Source organism: Rousettus aegyptiacus, unplaced genomic scaffold (genome assembly GCF_014176215.1).
Source record: "Rousettus aegyptiacus isolate mRouAeg1 unplaced genomic scaffold, mRouAeg1.p scaffold_m13_p_1, whole genome shotgun sequence".
In the NCBI taxonomy this organism is placed as follows: domain Eukaryota; kingdom Metazoa; phylum Chordata; class Mammalia; order Chiroptera; family Pteropodidae; genus Rousettus; species Rousettus aegyptiacus.
In genome coordinates this window covers 97,001,148-97,021,833 of record NW_023416284.1, presented here as the reverse complement: position 1 = coordinate 97,021,833, position 20,686 = coordinate 97,001,148, and the positions used below count along the sequence as shown (strand labels likewise).

The 20,686-nt window shown below is 40.2% G+C and overlaps 1 protein-coding gene across 4 annotated transcripts in view; it reads left to right on the top strand.

The window, feature by feature from the left end:
- MOCS1 (molybdenum cofactor synthesis 1) overlaps positions 1-20,686 on the top strand; it is a 35,959-nt gene that overhangs the window by 9,937 nt on the left and 5,336 nt on the right. For all 4 annotated transcript variants that reach the window (XM_036217641.1, XM_016154313.2, XM_036217642.1 and 1 more), the window contains 5 exons: positions 16,091-16,255; positions 18,414-18,475; positions 18,805-18,916; positions 19,295-19,407; positions 19,914-20,024. In XM_036217641.1, the coding sequence (XP_036073534.1) occupies positions 16,091-16,255; positions 18,414-18,475; positions 18,805-18,916; positions 19,295-19,407; positions 19,914-20,024 (563 nt within the window). The remainder of the gene's footprint in view (positions 1-16,090; positions 16,256-18,413; positions 18,476-18,804; positions 18,917-19,294; positions 19,408-19,913; positions 20,025-20,686) is intronic.

The window sequence follows — 20,686 nt, the reverse complement described above, 5'->3', positions numbered from 1 at the left end:
TCCATTTTAAGCCTTAGGACAGAGATAGTACCTACCTAACAGGGTTAACCTGGGAAGGAAATGAGAAGATGCCAGGCACATGGCAAGTCCTCTGTGAGGAGTGACCCTTCACTGCTTCTAAGCACTGGGCTCAGCCAGAGGGAGACCTTTGCTCATGCATTTGTAGATGATGAAATCAAGAAAATAAGGTTTCGTGTTTTTGATTGCTGAGCCCTCCACCCCCACCCCCACCCCAACCCGAGCTGCTCTTAATGGGCTCTCCCAATGCTCAGTGCTCTGCTTCATTTTGTGGTTCAGTAAACATTCTCTGCAGTGCCTTCTCATGTGCCTGGTACTGTGCTGGGGCACAAGGTCAATGAGCTGCAGGCCCTGCCATTGAGTACCCACTGCCCACTGGCGGAAGCAGCGACTGGAGCCAGCCATCTGATTAGGACTGAGCAAGGAGAGCCTCAAGGAGGGGCCCAGGGACCCCTGACAGCCCTCTCCTCCCTCTTTCCCTGCAGCTAGATCCCTCCAGCCCCCACTGATCACTTGATCTGGTCTGGACAAGCTGTCCCAGGAGGGCCACCCCCCTCCCCTGTTCCAGGTATCTCCTCAGAGCAGAAAGGGAGTCTGGGTTCCAGGAAAGGTCTTGAACTTACTGAACCTGACTGGATGCCAAGCCCAACCCATGTTCAGGCTACTTTGCCCTCTGGCACAGACATCGCCTTAAATCTTTATGTTCTGTGCCTGGGGCCTGTGGGAGAGAAGAGGGGTCAGGATCACTGATGGTCAGAAAGGGATGACGGCACAGACGTGAGGAGGCAGAGCTCTCCACGGAAGCTGCCGACTTGCCTAGCGTGAAGAATGGGAGTCAGGAAATTTGGCAGCCTTGTTCTTTCCCTGCCACAGCCTAGCTATGTGCATTTGCTCTGGCTCCTTTCCCACCCTGGGCCTCGGTTTCCTCTTCTGTGCGTTCAGCACCTTGCGGGCTCTCCTGCTGTGATGGTCCATGGTCATTGGTCCTGGCTGATAGTATGGGGAGCAAGCGTTGATCAGCATGTAGATTCTAGTTAGGGCAAGGCCCCAGCTGCAGGGGGAGGATTACCTCCTGCCACGTAAGGTGTGGGTTGATGGAGGGCAGATTATACCCCCCTTTACCCCCAGTGCTCCAAAATGAATGGCAACTGCAATGCCTTGAATTCCTGCAGTGCTGCTATGCTTGCAAACACTCGAACACTCAGACATCTTTCAGCCTAGCTCCTTTGATCTTCCCCAGAGGTACATCTTAAAAGCAGAATCTCCCTGAAGGGCAGTACAGGTGGGTGCTAGCAGAGAAGGGCTAGGGTGAGAGAAGGGAACAGTAGTCAGCTGGGATGTTCACAAACACTTGTCCCCACCCTCCCTTGGAGAGTTTTCAGAGACCCCAGCCAGGAGTCAGAGTGAAAGATTTTCAAGTTTCTCTGAGCCTGCTGTCCTGATCGATCACTTCCTGTCCCTGCCTAAAGTGCTGTCTGCTTTGGGCCTGGTGTGGCAATTAAAGAGGCTTAGCTCTCTGTCTGCTGTCATCTGTGATCTGCTCTAGGAACCCCTAGACTCTCCAGCACTCCTCCAACCTGGCTTGAGTGTGAACAAGTTCCTCTGCCTCTTCTTTTCAGCTGAGGTGGGTTTAAAGCAGCACTGTCTGATAGAACATGGTGGGAATGTTCTCTCTCTGTGATGTCTGATACAGTCGCCAGTAGCCACACATAGTCTTGAGCTCTTGGCATGAGGCTGGGTGACTGAAGAACTGAATTTGTAACTTTATTACCTTTTAATTAATAGCTACATGTGGCTAAGGGCTGCTGTGTTGGATAGTGAAGGTTGGGATTTTCCAGAAGAAATCAAAAAGGGAAGTATATACACAAGAACTATGCTAGTGTTAGAGGAGTTTGCAGAGCACTTGTTTTGGATCCTAACTTCAAGAATGACTTGTCGCTGTCAGAGGAGCTTCGCTTAGCTTAAGAACACTTGGTCCGGCAGCCTTTTCCTTTTTTATTTCACTTTCCTTCCTCCCTCCCTCCTCCCTTTCTTCTTTTCTCCCATTATGTTGAAGAAATTAAGATAAAAGGAGCATCTAGACCTTACAGCTTAAAGCCCATGAGAGGCCCAATGCAATGCAGAAACATTGAGGATTTTTGAAAAGTGATGGATTGTTTTGTTTAATTTTCGATGGACTCTAGTTGCATAGAATTAGATTAAAAATCTTTAGTTCATGACATAGTCATCATTGGTCCATGCATGCTTGTTTTTTTTATTTACACTAATTTATTTATGTGTTTTAATAATGTTATAATTCCTAAGGAAACAACCATTTTTTTTTGAAAAATAAGAACACTGGAAATAACTTTTAATACCTGTGTGAACTTCTCTATCCTGAACCTCCCCACTCTGAAGGAAACACTCCTAAATTTTGTGTTTATCATTGCTTTTCAGAAATGAGATATAGCGTTTTGAACTTTGTAAGCATTGTGTTATTTTTTTGCAGTTTTTTGGACCTTACTCTTTTGACATAACTGAAATCCACACACATTAACCTAAGTTGAAGTCCATTCTTTTTTATCTGCGACCTATTGTTTCATTATGTAAATATACCACACTTCATCCTGTTAGTGAGCATTTGTGTTGCTTCTAGTTTTTTGATGTTATAAACATTGCTGCTTTATACATTTTTGTTCTTATTCATCTATCTGGTGTATGGTTTCCCCAGCAGTGAAATAGTTGGGTTATAGAACATGTGAATGTTTAACTTCGGTAAACAATTTGGCATTATCTTATAAAGTGGTTATGCTAACTTATACTGTTACCACTATTACATAACAGATCCTTTTAAACAACATCTTCCCCTGAACTCAATATAATCATTCTGGATTTTTGCCAGTTGAACAGATAACAATGTTATTTATGTGGTCTTAATTTGTATTTCCTTGTTTAAGAATGAGGCCAAGCATCTCTTCACATGTTTATTAGCCATATATATTTCTTTTTCTGTGAAATACAGAATCATATCTTTTGTCCATTGTCTTATTTGGTTATTTGTGCTTTTATATTGGTTTGGTAAAAATTCTTTATGTTGCAAACATAGTCTCCCAGTTTGAATAAACATGCCACTTTTTGTGTAATAATTCTTTTAAGCAATAACAGTTCTTAAATTTATCAGTTTTGTCTTTTATGGTTAGTGCTTTTCCTATCTTTATTAATGAAACACCTCATCCAGGTCAGAACAACTACCTTTGTTTCCACTAAAACATTTAACATTTTGCTTTCGGCATTTAAGTCCTTAGTTCATCTGTGGATGATTTAGGGGAATCCAATTTCATTTTTTTCCATATGATAGTTATTTTCTCTACTTCTTTTTTATCGAGTAGTCTCCACTTTGTCTATAAATCTGCCATGTTGGCATTGTTCTGTTTTAGGTTCCATTCTATTCTGTCAGCTAGTTTGTCGATATATCTCTATGCCAATATTCTAGTCTTAACCACTATACTTTATGTGTCCATTATCTGGTAGGGCAAGTCTTTTTTATTTTTCAGCAGTGCTTTAACTATACTAAGTTTTGTCTATGTGAATTTTAGAATCAACTTACTACTAAGTTTCATGGAAAATTCTGTTGGGATTCTTTTTCTTTTTTTTTATTTTTTAAAGTATGCATTACATAAAATTTACCATCTTAACCATTTTAAACATACAGTTCAGTAGTATTAAATATGTTCATATTACTGTACAGCCATAACCACCATCCATATTCATAACTCTTTTCATCTTATAAGTCTGAACTATACCTGTTAAACCATAATTCCCTATTCAGGCATCCCCTGACCCCCAGGGCCTGGCAACACCATTTGACTTTCTGTCTTTATGATTTTGGGCTATGCTAAGAACCTCATATAGTGAAATCATAAGAGAAATTATCCAGTGTTTGTCTTTTGTGACTTAGCATGGTGTCCTCAAAGTTCATCCATGTTATAGCCTATTGCAGAATTTTCTTTCATTTTAAGTCTGAATAATATTTCATTTTATGACTATGTCACATTTTGATGATCCAGTTATCGATCAGCTTGGCTTCCTTCCATCTTTAGCTGTTGTGAATAGTGCTGCTCTGAACAGGGGTGCAGATATGTCGCTGAGATCCTGCTTTCAAAGAGACGGTAGAAATGGAATGGTTGGGTCACATGGTAGTTCTATTTTTAATTGCTTGAGGCATCACTATACTGTTTTCCACAGCAGCTGTATCATTTTATATTCCTGCCTATAGTGACAGGGGTTCCAGTTTCTCCACGTTCTTGGCAACATTTGTTTTCTTTTAATTTTCTTTCTTATAATAACCATCCTAATAGATATGAGACAGTATCTCATTGTAGTTTTCATTTGCATTTCCCTAGTGATTAGTGATGTTGAGCATCTTTTCGTGTGATTATTGGCCATTTATATATCTTCTTTGGAAAAATATCTTTTCAAGTCTTTTGCCCATTTTTGAGTTGGATCATTTTTTATTGTTATTATATTTTAGGAGTTCTTTATTATTCTGGATAGTAACCCTTTATCAGATATATGATTTGCAAGTAACTTCTCCCATTCCGTGAGTTGCTCCTTACTCTGTGGATAGTGTCTTTTGATGCATAAAAGTTTTTAATTTTCATGAAGTCCAGTTTGTCTATTTTTTTTCATTGGTTGCCTATGTTTTGGTGTCATATCCAAGAAATCAGTGCCAAATGCAGTGTCGTGAAGCTTTTGTCCTATAATTTCTTCTAAGAGTTTTATTGTGTTAGGACTTATGTTTAGTTCCTTGATCCATTTTGAGTTAATTTTTATATATAGTGTTAGGTAAGCATTCAACTTCATTCTTTTGCATGTGGATATCCCGTTTCCCAGCACTGTTTGTTGAAAAGACTGTCCTTTCCCCAATGAATGGTCTTGGCAGCCTCCTTAAATGTCATTTGACTATACATGTGAGGGTTTATTTCTAGGCTTTCTATTCTCTTCCATTGGTCTATATGTCTTTATGTCAATACCACACTGTTTTGATTATTGTAGATTTATAATAGGTTTTGTAATCAGGAGGCGTGAGTCTTTCAATTTTGTTCTTTTTTTCAAGACTGTTTTGGCTATTTGGGGCATCATGAGATTCCATGTGAATTTTAGAATGGGCTTTTCTATTTCTGTAAGAAAGACATCGAGATTTTGAAAGAAACCGCATTGATTCTGTAGATCCCTTTGGGTAATACTGACATTTAACAATGTCTTCCAACCCATAAACAAGGGATGTGTTTCTATTTATTTATGTCCTCTTTAATTTCTTTCAGCAATGTTTCCTAGCTTTCAGTGTCAAGTTCTTTCACTTTGGTTAATTTCTAAGCATTTCATTCTTTTTGATGCTATTATAAATGGAATTGTTTTTGTAATTCCCTTTTCAGATTGTTCATTGTTTGTCTCTGTTGGGATTTTAATTGCATTAAATCTGTAATCAAATTGGGGAGAATTAACATCATTTTTATTTATATACCCACCATCCCACAGCCACCCCTCTCCTTTACCTTTGTGCTTTAAGTGGCTCACCCCAAGGGACTACATCGCCTCAAGGGACTACAGAATCTTTTGCCTGTTGGGTTCGTGATAGATTGGGCCAGTGAGATCAGGTAATTTTTTGCTGCTCCCTGTTCTATTTCTACACTGGAGTTTTGACAGTAGCAGGATTCCCTCTGGGACTAAAACTCTAACAGGTCAGCCTCTCTTACATGGCGACTTGATTGGACTCTTAACTTAATTTCCTCCCCATATTCCTTTGGCCCTAGGCATAGTAATGAATTCCCAACGTTGCTAGCCTGAGTGTTTTACTATTTATTATTGGGGTTCTTAATTCTGCCTATACCTTTGTAAGCAGTCCTTTCAATAAAGTCTTATTTTTTTAACCATCTGGATGAATTCTACTTTATGCTAGGATCCTGACAGATACAGTGTCATTGTTTGAAATTACATTTCCTTATTTTGTTGTCGTTCATGTATTCTTCTAACTCTGCTATCAATGCTATAATTTGTCTATTTAGGTTCTTTGGACTTTTCTATGCTAGCAATCATATCATCTGCAACGGAAGATACTTATTTTTTATTTCCTATCTGTATCCCTTTAATTCCCTTTTTTCGTCTTATTATAATATCTAGGATCTTAAGTACAGTGTTGAATAGTAGTGGTACTAGAAGAATGCTTCTAATGTTTTTCCATTTAGAATGATGATTTTTATAAGATTTTTTTCAAAAATAACTTTTATCAGATGATGAAGTTCCCTTTCTAGTTTACTAAGTTGTTTTTTTTAATTATATACTTTTTTATGTATGTCAGGATAATCTATGATTTTTTTCTTTACTATTCTGAATGACATTTACAGCTTTTCTGATATTTAACTTGTAATACGATACCCAACCTAGTCCTAATGTACTATGTTTTATCTACTGTTAGGTTCAATGTGTTAAAATTTTGGTTGAGTTTTCCCATTTGTATCCATGAGTAAGGTCCATGGCCATGCTACCCTGAACAAGCCTGATCCCGTCTGATCTAGGAAGCTAAGCTGAGCCGAGCCTGGTTAGTACTTGGATGGGAGACCACCTAGGAAGACTGGGTGCTGTAGGCGTAAAAATAAAAAAAGATAAGGGATCGTAAGCTGACAAGGTCCTTGCAATCTGTGAGGTCAACCAAGGGTTGCCTCTACTGAAAAAAAAAAAAAAATTATATCCATGAGTTAAGAGAGCATTTAAGTTCCCATTCTCATGCCTGCCTTATCTGATTTTGGTATTAAGTTTTGAAGAATGAGTTAGCTAGTATAATAATCCATTTAGGCTGTTGCAACAAAATACCACATATTGGGTAGCTTATAAACAACAAACATTTATTTTTCACAGTCCTAGAACCTGGAGGTTCAATATCAAGGTGCCAGGCAGCATGGTCTGGTGAGGCCTCCCTTATGAGTCACAGACACCTCGCTATATCCACACAGGGCAGAAGGAGCTAGGGAGCTCTGTGGGATTTCTTTAGATGAGTACTAATTCCTCTGCCCTCGATCTATCACCTTCCAAAGGCCCCATCTTCAAATACGATCACATTGGGTATTAGGATTCAGCAAGCAAATTTGGGGGAAGCAGAAACACAAACATTCAGACCATAGCAGGTATATATTCTCTTATTCTTTTATCTGCAAGAGTTTGTATTAATCTGTGGTGATCACTTTTTGAAAGTTTTAACTCACCTGTAAAATTGTCTCTGCCCAATATGTTCTTTGCGGGGAGATTTTTAACTGTTGCTTCAATCTCTTTAATGTTTGTAGCATTATTTCTGCTTCTTTTGGAGCTCATTTAGGTAGATTTTAGTTTTAGATATTTGTTATTTCTGATTTTAGATGTATTGGTGTGAAATCATTGGTAGTATTTATCTTTTCAATCTCAATTTTGTAATTTTGTCTTTTTTAATTAAAGTGGTTTATTTGTGCCTTATCTCTCTCTCTCTCTCTCTTTTTATCTTAATAAGGCTTGCCAGAAGTTTGTCTTTTGTGCTAGTCTCAGTAAACCAACTTTTGGATTTTAACCTCTTATTGTATATTTGAATTCTATTTTATTATTTCTGTTTTTATTTTGACGTAGCCTATTGCTTTCATAACATTTAATTCTAAGTATCTGTTCATCTTTATCCTGATTTTTTATTTCATCCATGAGATATTTAGAAGTAGTGTTTTTAATTTTCAAATATATAAAGATTTTTCATCCATATTTTTATTATTAGTGTATGGTAGTAAGAGAATATGTGTATGTGATAATTATTTAAAATTATGACCTATTATTTAAAATTATGACCAATTAAGCTTGCATAATGACCTAGTATATTGGCAGTTCTTGTAAATGTTCTATGTGTGCTTGAGAAGAATGGTTATTTTTTAATATAGATGAAGACATCTATGTTTGTTCATTGAGTCTAGCTGGTTAATTTTATTGTTCAAACCTCTGATTTTCTCTGTCTTTGCTGGCTTTTTATCTGCTTGGCCTGCCAATAATAAATAAGTGAGTAGATTTGTTCATTTCTGTCAGCGGTCCTATTGCTTTTTATTTTACATATAGTTGAGGCGATTTTATTAGGTTTATATATGATTAGAATTGTTATATCTTCTTCATAAATTGTATCTTTTATCACTATAGTATTGAGTTTCTCTCCATAATGAGACACTTTGGGTCTTAAGGTCTTTGTATTTTGTTTTACTAAAGCTGTATCCACTTGTGTTTAGCTTTAGTAAGAATGTTGAATCTGTTTTCATCTTTTTACTTTATGTTTAAAGTAAAAAGTATGTTTACTTACCCTGTGTTTTTATACTTTAGATATGTCTCCTATAACAGCACATAACTGTTACTTCTGTTTTTTTTTAATGAAATTGTGCAATTTCAGACTTTTAACTGGAGAGTTTATTCTAGTTATCTTTATCATAACTATTGAAATATTTGGACTTATTTCTACAATCTTATTTACCTTTTTCTATGTTTCTTTTTTCTCCTTTTTGGTTTTTAAATAAATGATTCCTCCTCTCTAATAAGACAAGAACTTAATCACACTCTTAGGCCCTTAATTTTGCTCCCCCACCCCCATCGTTGCTATTTTCCAGAATTTTCTTCTCAGTTATTATGAAGTCTGCCCCTCTGTGTCTCTTGTAAGCACACTCTCTGTCTTTTAAAATAACAGCAAACTTTATCAAGGTATTTAATCACCCATAGTGCCCATAAATCTTGTAGCATCTTCTGAATTTGTCTTGTCTTATTTTCTCTAACAGTTTCTCAGTGTAGGTCTAATGTTGAATCTAATTTTGATGGTCAATCTAATTAAATCTGGCATGCCAGGCAGTTTTCATAATGTTTTAAAGTAGTAGAGTAGTAGCATTATAGTGTTATTTGAATGCATATAAAATTTTAGGTTCAAGGTTCATTCCTTCATTATGTTAAGAATGTCATTGCATCGTCTTCTTACAGCCATTATTGGTGTTAGGAAAAGTCTGGATTCAGTCTGCTTCTTGCTCTTGGCAGGTGACATGCTCTCTTTCGCTGGAAGTTGTTAGAGTGTTTTCTTTGTATCTGACTTTCTTAAATTTTACTATAATATGTCTAGAATAGGCTTTTCCTCATCTGTTCTGTTGACATTTCATGAAATTGTTCTTTCAATACCTAGCATTTATTTTAAATATAAGGAAAATTATCTCCATTATTTTTCAGATATTTTCTTCTCTCCAGTTTAATTTTTTTCCTTGAACCTCTATTATCTGGATGTTGCCCCTTGTACTTATACCTCATATTTTGATTTCTTATTTTCTTTCTCTTTTTTTCTGGGAAGGCCCTTAATCTTAACAATTTCTCCTTCTGTATTCATATTACTGTTCATCTTATTTCTTGTATTCATTATTTTACAATAGTTTTAGTATTTCCCCTTGTTCTTTTTTACAATGAAACTTTGTTTTATATTGTTATTATCCTTTCTTATTTCTTTTACTGTATTTATCATGTTTATCTTACATACTTGATCTATCTTTTAATCATTTTTGTTCTATTGACCTATATTTCACAGGGCTTTTTAGGGGGTGGGATGGGAATGCTAGTTGTACTTCTCAAGGGCTTCCTTAGTTTAGCTGGTAGGTTTGTTTCCCTAGAATGTTAGTTATGCTGTATGGCACTAGAAACAGTCAGTAAGCGTCCCGATTTTCAAGAAAGGAGATGCCAAGGAATGTTGCAACAACTATAGGACCATTGCTCTAGTTTCCTGTGCAAGTAAAGTGACACTCAAGGTGAAGAGACAGAGGGTTCTACCTTATATGGAGCAAGAAATGCCTGATGTTTAAGCTGGATTCAGAAAAGGAGGAGGCACTTGAGATCTAATTGCAAACATTCATTGGATGATGGAGTGCTCCAAAGAATTTCAGAAGAAATTCTTTAGTCTGTGTCTTATAGACTGTAGTAAAGCCCTTGACTGCCTGCATCATGAAAAGCTATGGGTTGCCCTGAAAGAAATGGACAGGCCTTCATACTTGATTGTCCTGATGTGTAACCTGTACTGTGGACAGAAAGCCACTGTCAGGACAGAATATGGAGGGACAGAATGGTTTCCTATAGGCAAAAGTGCCAGACAAAGGTGCATATTATCTCCCTACTTGTTTAATCTGTACACATAACATATCATGTGAAAAGTCTCAGAAGAAGGAGTGAAAATTAGTAGAAGAAATATTTATAACTTAAGATACACAGATGACACCATCTTACAGGAAACAAGTACAATGATTTGAAATGACTTCTGATAAAAGTGAAAGAAGAAATTACCAAAGCAGGACTTCATTTTAACATCAAGATGACAAAAACTTTGACTACAGAAGAAATACACATCTTTACCATAGGCAGTGAAGACATTGACATTGTTACAGATTTTGCTTACCTTGGTTCAGCCGTCAATTCAAATGGAGACTACAGCCAGGAAGTCAAGGAAGGACTGAGACTCAGAAGGGCAACAATGGAAGAATTAGGAAAGATTACCGAGAGCAAAGATGTGTCGTTAAAGACCAAGGTTAGGATAATTCACACCCTTGTATTCCCAAAAACTATGTACAGATGCGAAAGTTGGACAGTAAAGGAGGCTGATAGAAAGAGAAAATTGATTTATTTGAAATACGGTGTTGGAGGAGAGCCCTACGGATACCCCAGACTGCCAAAAAGATGAACAAGTGGGTCCTAGAGCAAATTAAGCCTGAAACATCACTAGAGACAAAAATGATAAAACCAAAGCTGTTCTACTTTGGGTACATCATGAGAAGGCAGGGTTCTTTTTAAAAGATAGTAATACTAGGAAAAATAGAAGGCAACAGGAAAAGAAGATGACCAAATAGGAGGCATATTGACTCCGTGAAAGAAGCCATAGGCATGAGTCTACAGGAGCTGAGCAGGGCTGTTGAGTACAGGACATGGTGGGCACCTCATTCACAGGGTTGTCAGGCGTCGGAGTTGACTCAGTGGCATGTAACACATCTGGCACTACTTAATGGAAAAGAGTTTAAGGCCAGATTTTAGCTTTTGATAGGCCTGGGGAGCTCAAGGACGCAGAATATCACAGTTATTCATTTATGTTTGTCTTTCCACCAAATGGCCAGCCTTGCCATGTAAGGCTGTACAGGTTGTGTACTGCACAACTCCAGGGGATACTATTCATTTTGAGTATGATGAGAATAGCACCTCCTGGAGTTATATAATATGGCAGTCCTTTAGGTCACCCTTAGGGTGAAGCAGATTTAGAAGGAGACATTCACCCTTGATTTTAAGCCAGCAGTCCTGGGACTTTGGGATGGTGGAGGAATAAGTGCACAAGGCTGTCAGTCCCCTACCTGTTGTCTCCAGCACCTCTTTCAGCAGGGCGTTGGCAGCTTACCTGAGTATACCATCAGTGAATTCCTGAGCTAGTTCTGTGGGGCCGATGCCACTGATTTTTTAAGGAAAGGGGCATTGTTTGTTCTGAGCCATCAGTGGGTGAGGGCAAGAATAGAGTTAAACTGCCTTGCTTTCCTTTAATTGCTTACATTTTCTGCCAGGCGCCTTCAACCCCAGGTTACAAAACCCCTCCCCTATACCAGTTCAAAAGACTTACACATCTTCTTGAGTTTCTCAAGATTTTATTTATTAATGTTTCTGGATTCTGTGTTTCTTCAGGGTTGATTTGATGAAGGGAACCAACAACTACTGTTCACTTTCCACGTTGGCAGAACCCCAGAATAAAGCTTTTTTAAAGCAACTTTTATTTTTAAACTTTTATTTTCTTATGAATACATGTTTATTTCAGATAAGCAAAAAAGAATATCACTACTGCCCAAATGTAACCAATGTCAACATTTTGGTTTGGTGACTTGCAGTCTTTTTTCTTTGCATCTAGTTTTTTAACTACTGTTTTTAACCTGCTCTTCCAATTAACATAGTACGTGTATGCCCCAACATCCTAACATATTATTTTACAGAGTCATTTTTGAGTGCATTATATTCCATCATTTAGGCAAAACATAATTTAGCCAGTTTTGTATTTTTGATTTCCCACTGCCCGTTTTTAAGTATTGCTCCCTAATAGACATCTTTGTGGTAAATATTGTTTACATGCATGATTATTTCCTTAGGTTAAATTTCGGATAAATACTTCTCTCCAGAAAGATTATATAATTTCAGTCTTACGAGCCTGCACACCCCTATCTAAACTGCAGGCTGAATCTGTGATCTGCCTTTTTCTCAGTCCAGCTTGACTTGGGCACTTCACTCCTGGTTTCTGCTTTTATGCAGAGCTGAGCTGATTTTTCACCAAGATTCATGCTTTCAAGTGGTTTGAAATAGATTTTATCCGTAAATAAGTACATGTAAAAATACTGCTGATCAAAGATAACTACCCCTTGGTCACATCGACACAGTATCTTTTCTTCAGACTTCATTGGATTTAAATGTGAGTAGGTGTTTGTTTTTTTCGTGATGGTGGTGGTAGTGGTGGTATTATTATTATTTTTTAGTCTCGTTCCTTTGTGTACAGTTTTGGGAAAATTCCTTTGCTCAATATTCCAGCTTGCTCATTTGCTTTTGGTATGTGTCCATGCTGCTTTTCTATCAAGTTTTTTTTCTTTATTTTTTCTAACTTTATGTATATATTTTATAATTATATATATTTTATAATTTTCCATCAAGTATATATCTAACTATATATATTTTATTTTTAAGAGTTCTAATTCTTTTTCTTGTATAATATTTAACCTCTGGGGATATTAACTCTGATACTTTTTTTATTGAGATATAATTGATATCACATTAATTGCAGGTGTGCAATATAATGATTTGCAATATAATGATTTAATGTGTGATTATATTACAGAATGTTCACTACAGTAAGTCTAGTTAACATGTCACCATACAGTTATAATTTTTTTTGTGATAAGAACTTTTAAGATCTACTCTTTCAGCAACTTTCAAATATAAAATACAGTATTATTAACTGTAGTCACTATGCTGTACATTATGTCCCCAGGACTTATTTTAAAACTGGACATTTATACCTTTGACCTCTTTTACCCATTTTTCTCACCACCTCCTTCCACCAGCAACCTCTTGTGACCACCAATCTGTTTTCTGTATCTGTGAGTTTAGTTTAGTTTTTTGTTTGTTTGTTTGTTTTTGTTTCTTTTAAGATTCCTCATATAAGTGAGATGATACCATATTCGTCTTTCTCTGTCTGACTTATTTCACTTAGCATGATGCCTTCAGGACCCACCCATGTTGTCTCAAATGGCAAGATTTTCTTCTTTTTATGATTGAACGACATTCCATAGTGTGTATGTGTGTGTCTCTGTACATAAAGAAAATGTTTATATTTCTTTGTTCACAAACATAAACATTTTCAATATAAACATTTTACAGGTATTATAAAAAGGTTCATTAACATCTTTCTATAAATATATATGTATGTATGTATGTATGTATACATGCACACACATATAGATTTTATTTATCCATCCATCTATGAACAATTAGGTGGCTTCCATGTTTTGGCTTATTTTAAATAATGCTACAATGAATAGCATTTGATGTAGCCCCATTTGTTTATTTTTGCTTTTGCTGCATTTGCTTTTGGTGTCAAATCCAAAAAATCATTGCCAAGATCTATGTCAAGTAGTTTGCTACTGTTTTTTTTTTTAGGAGTTTTATCATTTCGTATCAACTCTTTAGTTCATTTTGAGTCAATTTTTTTGTGTAATGTAACCTAGTGATCCACCTTTATTCTTTAGCAGGTGACCGTGCAGTTTTTCTAACACCATTTATTGAAGAGACTGTCTTTTCCCCATTGTATATTCTTGGCTCCTTTATCTTAATTGAATATCTATATATGTGTGGGTTAATTTCCGGGCTCTTGATTCTGTTCCATTGATTTGCGCATCTGTTTTTATGTCAGTACTCTACTGTTTTGATCACTGTATCTTTGTAAGATAGTTTGAAATCAGGGCGCATGATACCTCCAACTTTGTTCTTTCTCAAGATTACTTTGGCTATTTGTGGTGTTTTGTGGTTCAATACAAATTTAAGTATTGTTTGTTCTATTTCTATGAAAAATACCACTGGAATTTTGATAGGGATTGCATTGAATCTGTAGATTACTTAAATAGTATGGACATTTTAAAATTTTAATCTTTCTAATCCACGAAAACAGAATATCTTTCCACTTATTTGTGAGTTAGTTTCTTCGACATCTCATAGTTTTCAGTGTGCAAGTCTTTCGCCTGCTTGTAAAATTGATTCCTAGGTATTTTATTCTTTTCGATGCAATTTTAAATGGAATTGTTTTCTTACTTCCTTTTTCTGTAGTTCATTATTAGTGTATATGCAACAGATTTTCATATATTGAGTTTGTATCTTGTAACTTCACCGAATTTGTTTATTAGTTCTAACAGTTTTTAGGTAGAGTCTTTAGGACTTTCTCTGTCTTATATCATCTGCAAATAGTGACAGTTTTACTTTTTCCTTTCTGATTTATATTCCTTTTTCTTGCCTAATTTCTCTGGCTCAAATTCTAATACTGTGTTAAATAAAAGTGATGAGAGTGGGCATCCGTGTCTTGTTCCCAGGCTCAGAGGAAGAGCTTTGTGCTTTTCACCATTGAGTATGATGTTAGCATTGGTTTTGTCACGTATGGCCTTTATATGCTGAGCAATGTTGCTTTTATACATCTTTGTTGAGAGTTTTTATCATAAATGGGTATTGAATTTTGTCAAATGCTTTTTCTGCATTTGAGATGACTATGTTTTTTATCCTTCATTTTGTTAAGGTTGATGTATCACATTGATTGTTTTTGTGGATGTCAAACCATCCTTGCATGCCTGGAATAAATCCCACTTGAACATGGTATATGATCCTTTTAATGTATTGTTGAATTTGGTCTGCTAGTATTTGTTGAGGATTTTTGCATATATATTCATCTAACTCTGGATTTTAAAGGCTCATTTTTTATCTCTTTTGCACTTCCTTTCTTTTTTATTTCTCAACATCATCCTTAAATGTTGGCTATGTACTCATCTCAGTGCCCAAGGCCTCTGTTGGCCTGGCTGTCAGTGCTGTTTCTGTTTATGCTGATTGCCCCTGCGCTTGTGAAGTAGGGGTATGAGGGCCTTCCGGACTTCTGGGCTCCAGGGCTGCCATGTCTCCTAACTATCAGCAGCAACTCAGGGCTTCCCTCACCCTCTTTAGCTCACTTAAGTGCTCCAGCCTTTGGGTAAAAGCTCCTGCCTCCTCCCTGCTCCCAGGGACTGGAGGAAAGCCAACTAACTCAACTTGTTTAAATGTAATTCCCCAGAGAGGCAACCTCCTTGACAGAACCAAGAACCCTTCTGCTCCCTGTCTGTGTGACTGCTAACCTTTTCCGGTATGTTCTTTGGCCTGTGGTCTCCTCAGTCCATCTGATCCCCAGTGCTTTCTATCTTTCAGTATTTCTCCACCTTTCTGGGCCATTGAAGACATTCATTCTTGCCTTCTCAGTCTATTATGGGTTATATTTTGATCCTTCTGTTGTTTCTAGGGATTTTTGGTGGAATGGAGGAGTCAGTTTAGTGCAGAATCCAAATACTTTTTTGTTACTATTACTTACAGTATCAGGATTTGTGAGTTGGTTATTAAGAGCATAGTCCATGAGTCAAGTACACATTGCTTTGATTCTCAGCTGTTCTTCATACTAGCCGTGTGATTTTTAAGCAATTCCCTTAATCTCTCTGAGCCATCCTTTCCTATCTATTAAATGGGGATCATCATTATTGTGAAGCTTCAGTGAGCGAAGCACTCAGTAGAGACTTTAGCAGACTGAACACTCAGTGTTTAATCTTTTTGTTGTTATTATCATTGTTTTTATTCTTATGTTTCTTATTAAACTAAGCCTGGCTAATAGAGGTCTGCAGAGAGTACCTTTTCCATTCATCTTATATGGACTCAGAGTTTCTCCTTCCAGCCCTTCTCCTGGCCTCACCAAGAATAAGTAGGCTGATGCCCGCTCCTGTTCTTTCTACAGCCCAGCTCCACCAACTGGAGGGGCTGAAGACCATTGGCGTCACCACCAACGGCATCAACTTAGCCCGGCTGCTGCCTCAGCTTCAGAAAGCTGGTCTCGGTGCCATCAACATCAGCCTCGACACACTGGTGCCAGCCAAGTTTGAGTTCATCGTCCGCAGGAAAGGTGATCAGATGTGGCTCACAATGGAGTCTGTTCCTCATAGGCCCTGTAGCTGGAAGCTGTGGCTGACACTAGGGAAAAAAGCCTGGTTTCTCTTTCTCTCAGTGTCTGGACCATAGATAAGCCTAGATGTTTATTCTTCACCCCACACCTGCACCAAATTTCCCCTGTCTTTATAGCCACACTACTAGGTACTTTTTGGGATCAGATGCTAAGAGCTATGGTAACCAACCTCTCCCTACCGTTTTCTCAGGACTAAGAGGGTTTCCAGAATACAGGACTTGCTGTTTTAAAACTAAGATAATCCTTTACAAATGGGGTTGAGTTAGTTAGCATATAATAATCCCCGAAGTAATGCGAGGCTGCCCAGGGTAGAAGCAGCTGCCTGGAGGTGTCAAGGTCAGGGCCAGCACTGCCAGGTGAAGATTCCCCCAGCAACCCCACTGGTGCTCCCTGTGTCTGTCCTGGACATTAGTCTCTCCTGTCTTCCTCTGCAGTGAGCATACCCACAGCTTCCTCCCACTGGGCTTCATCAGGGAGGGTGGGTCTGGAGAGGTAGAGCAGCCAAGCCCCAGATCTCATCAGTTCACTGCGCCCTGATGTTTCTTGGGTCATAGGCCTCATTCTGTGGCAGAGGTTCTTGCCTCACATGTGAGTTACTGTTTACACCCCTCCGTGAACTGAGGAAGTGCTCATGGAGTCTTTGTTCTCTGTAAAGAGCTGCCCCACAAGCTGTGGGAGGGGACTGACACACAGGAAATTGCCAAGAGGCGTGATGCCACTGGACCACCTTTGCTTGTCCAGTAATATCGATTAAAGCACTAAAGAGAGGGAGTGAGAACTCCTAGCAGGGAAAGACCAGGAGAGCTTCACTAAGAGGGCATATACATTGGGCCTTGGGAGGGGTTCCGATCCAGAGAGCATCCTCTGAGAGAAAGTGTTGGTCACCTGCAAGGGCTCTGAGGTGCAAAAGTAGAAGGTGTGTTTGTGGGCTTTACCTCCAACATAACACACACACACACACACACACACACACACACACACGCCCCCCACCGCCCCCAATCTCTTTGTCTCCTTTCCTGGAATGAGAATTGGAGACAGTATATCCTAATATCAGGTCTTACTTCTCACTCCTGTGGCCACTGCCTCCTTTTGGAGGTGAGAATGTTTACAGAGGAGAAAAATTCTAGGTTTTCCTAACAGCATTTTGTGTAAAAGCTGCACATTCCTTCCCTTGCCCTCCCTCATGGGGCCATCCAAAAATGCTGCAAGAACATTATGGATGTCATCCCTAGGCCACTCTCAGAGAGACATCCCAGCTGGGAAGTATTCATGATCACCAGACTGTGCAGGCTGGGGGTGGGATGGGGACTTGCATGCAGTGGGTACTCCAATGTTTGGATGCAGGAATGAGCTGAGAACGAGCTGGGTTTGAGGAGAAGCCAGCCTGAGGGTAGGCACAGAGGTAGGTGAGAACTGCACACGTAAGCATCGCTCACCAGCCCTGGCACAGCTGTTGCACAAAGTAGGTCCTTGGTGAGAATATGTAGAGTGAATGAACAGATGGGCTGTTGAGAAAGTCTTGATAAGGGAGTCAGGAAACCTGCATTCTAAGAGATGTAGTGTGACGCCTCCAGCAGGGCACTGCCTCTCTCTGGGCTTCAGTTTCCTCCTCTCGACTATGAGAAGGTTCATTTAGTTCAGAGTTGCACACTAAAGCCCAGTGGCCAAATCCAGCTCCTGCCTGCTTTTTAACAGCCTGTGAGCCAAGGATGGATTTTGCTGGTGACATTACAATCAATGTAATGATAGGGAACATTAACTGTGAACCTCAATCAAGCAAAATATCCCTGTAAAAAATTCAATTCTTCCATTCCATCTGTAGACCTGTATAACAAAAAACTGTCCTCAATTATTATTATATCCTAAATTTAGTCAATAAAATCTTTATAACATACACCTACAAAATAGCCTCAATTTTTCCTGTTGTCCTACAAAGCTTAGAGTATTTGCTATTTGACCCTTTATAGAAGATATTTGCCAGCCTTTGGACTTGGTGGTCTCTGAGGCTCCTTATAGCTCTGGGGCCTCCCTCTTTATGGGTGTGTGGTGGTCAGGGAAAAGGAGGAAGTTCTTGGACCATTTTTCTTCCTCCTCGCAGGCTTCCACAAGGTCATGGAGGGGATCCACAAGGCCATCGAGCTGGGCTACAGCCCTGTGAAGGTGAGGACATGCCACTGCAGCTATCCTTCCTGCCCTCTCTACCCTGGCTTGGCCTTTCACTGCCTGCTCCCAGCCCTGGCCAGTGCAGCCATAGTGTCCCCAGCAACCACTTCCTTACCTGCTGCATCCAGCCCTGCCTCTCATCCTTCAAGGGAGGGGAGAAAATCAGGGACCCCATGGTATCCTTTAACCCAAGGGGAACTGTGGGGTGAAAGGCAAGGACTGGGACCCTATACCGAAGAGCCTAGCAGGTACCAGTTCTCCAAAGGTCATTCCTGCAAAAGAAAGCCTGAGTGAAAGCCCTCATGGTCCTTTTGTCCCCTGGACAGGTTAACTGTGTGGTGATGCGAGGCCTGAACGAGGACGAGCTCCTGGACTTCGTGGCCCTGACTGAAGGCCTCCCCCTGGACGTGCGCTTCATAGAGTACATGCCCTTTGATGGTCAGTGGCTCCAGGCAGAGTTAGGGGAAGGAAGAGGAGGCTGGGCCTGTCGCCAGAGCATGGTGACCCTCGGGAGGGTTGAGTGGGACAGCAAGGTCTGGCCCACCCTGTGGGTTCTGTTGACCTCAGACTCTGCTGTGTGTATAGGAATTTCTGCAGGGATGGTGGGGAGAAGCCCGGGCAGGGACCAGGGCTGGGGCTGCTGTGGTGCATCAGAGACTCCTCGGCGTCGAGTGTGGGTGTGATTTGATCCACCTGTTTTAGGCAGGGCCTCCTGACCTTTCAAGAGAACTGATTCCTGGGCTGTGTGGCAGGATGACCCTGAAGCCCACGGGGTCCTGCAATGCTGTCACTCAGTAGCCTTCAACCCTAACACAGGCAACAAGTGGAACTTTAAGAAGATGGTCAGCTACAAGGAGATGCTCGATACTCTCCGGCAGCAATGGCCAGAGCTGGAGAAGCTGCCCGAGGAGGAATCCAGCACAGCCAAGGTTTGGAGGGCAACAGGAGGGCTGGGTATGGCGGTCATGCCTTCACCCTAGGACAGGAGAGCTGGCAGGGGCTGCACCGAGGTTGGAGTGCAGTGATGCAGGGCAGTACCATTTAAGCAGGAAGCATTCCAGCGCCATCACGTCAGCCTCCCTTTTTGTGGATAAAGAAGCAGGTTAAGTAACTCGTAGGACACACTCCAGTAAGTGGTGGAGGGGGTGCTTGATCTGCTCTTTCACATGATCTGCTCTGGCAATGCTGTCTACAGGCCCCCGTATCCTTAGCAAGTGTGCTCTCGGGCAGGCAAAGCACAGGCAGTTCATGGGCCATTTGTGTGTGAGAGCCTTCTGTTGTCTGAGGGCCTTGGACTCTCCCTTCTGAAGGGGTCCTCTTGAAGAGGGCTACGAAGTGAGGGCTCTGATGTCAGGGAATGAGAGCTGGCGCTCAGTGGCCCATCTCCATCCATATCTCCTCCACCACCCCACCCCTCTTGCCTTCCTCGCCCCAGGCCTTTAAAATCCCTGGCTTCCGAGGCCGCATCAGCTTCATCACATCCATGTCTGAGAATTTTTGTGGGACCTGCAACCGGCTGCGAATCACAGCTGACGGGAACCTCAAGGTGAGTATCTCCTTCTCCATGAGGGCCCCTTGCCACCTCTGTGTTCTGAATATCCCTTCGCACCTGCGCCGTCTGATTGGAGGGGAGACTAGCAGGGCAAAAACAAGGTGGTTGGTGAAATAGTATCAGATTTGGGCAGGTCATGGAGCAGCAGGTGAAGGTGAACTCACGGCCTCCTGTGAAATTGTCACCCTGATTTCTTCTTTACTTGGTTCCCTGAAGTAACTTCCAGTTGATTGGAACCCACTTTCCAGGACTAGGTACTAGGGCCTGGGAATTGTTGGAGAATCAGTGTGCACTTTGCCCCTGCCCCACCCTGGTTGGCCACTTCCACCAGGCCAGGGACTCAGCCCTGAAACCAGCCCCCTTCACTCATATCTAATCAGCATGTACTGGGCATTCATCCATGTGGAGGATGAAAGGGAGGCATAGACTTGCCCATTTCCTTCAGGGGTGTAAAAGTTCCTTGGGAAGGCAAAACAGAGCTAGTGTGTGGCAGTGCACGTTCTTTGGCAGATGAGCAGCCCAGCAGGCAGTAAGGGTGGTAGACCTTGAGGGAGCGCATTGTAGACCTTGGCAATGAGCCTTAAAGAATGGCTGGGGTAGGAGAAGTGAGGCTGGGGGAAGAGACATATCTGGGCTTTGTAGTAATATGGCTAGGA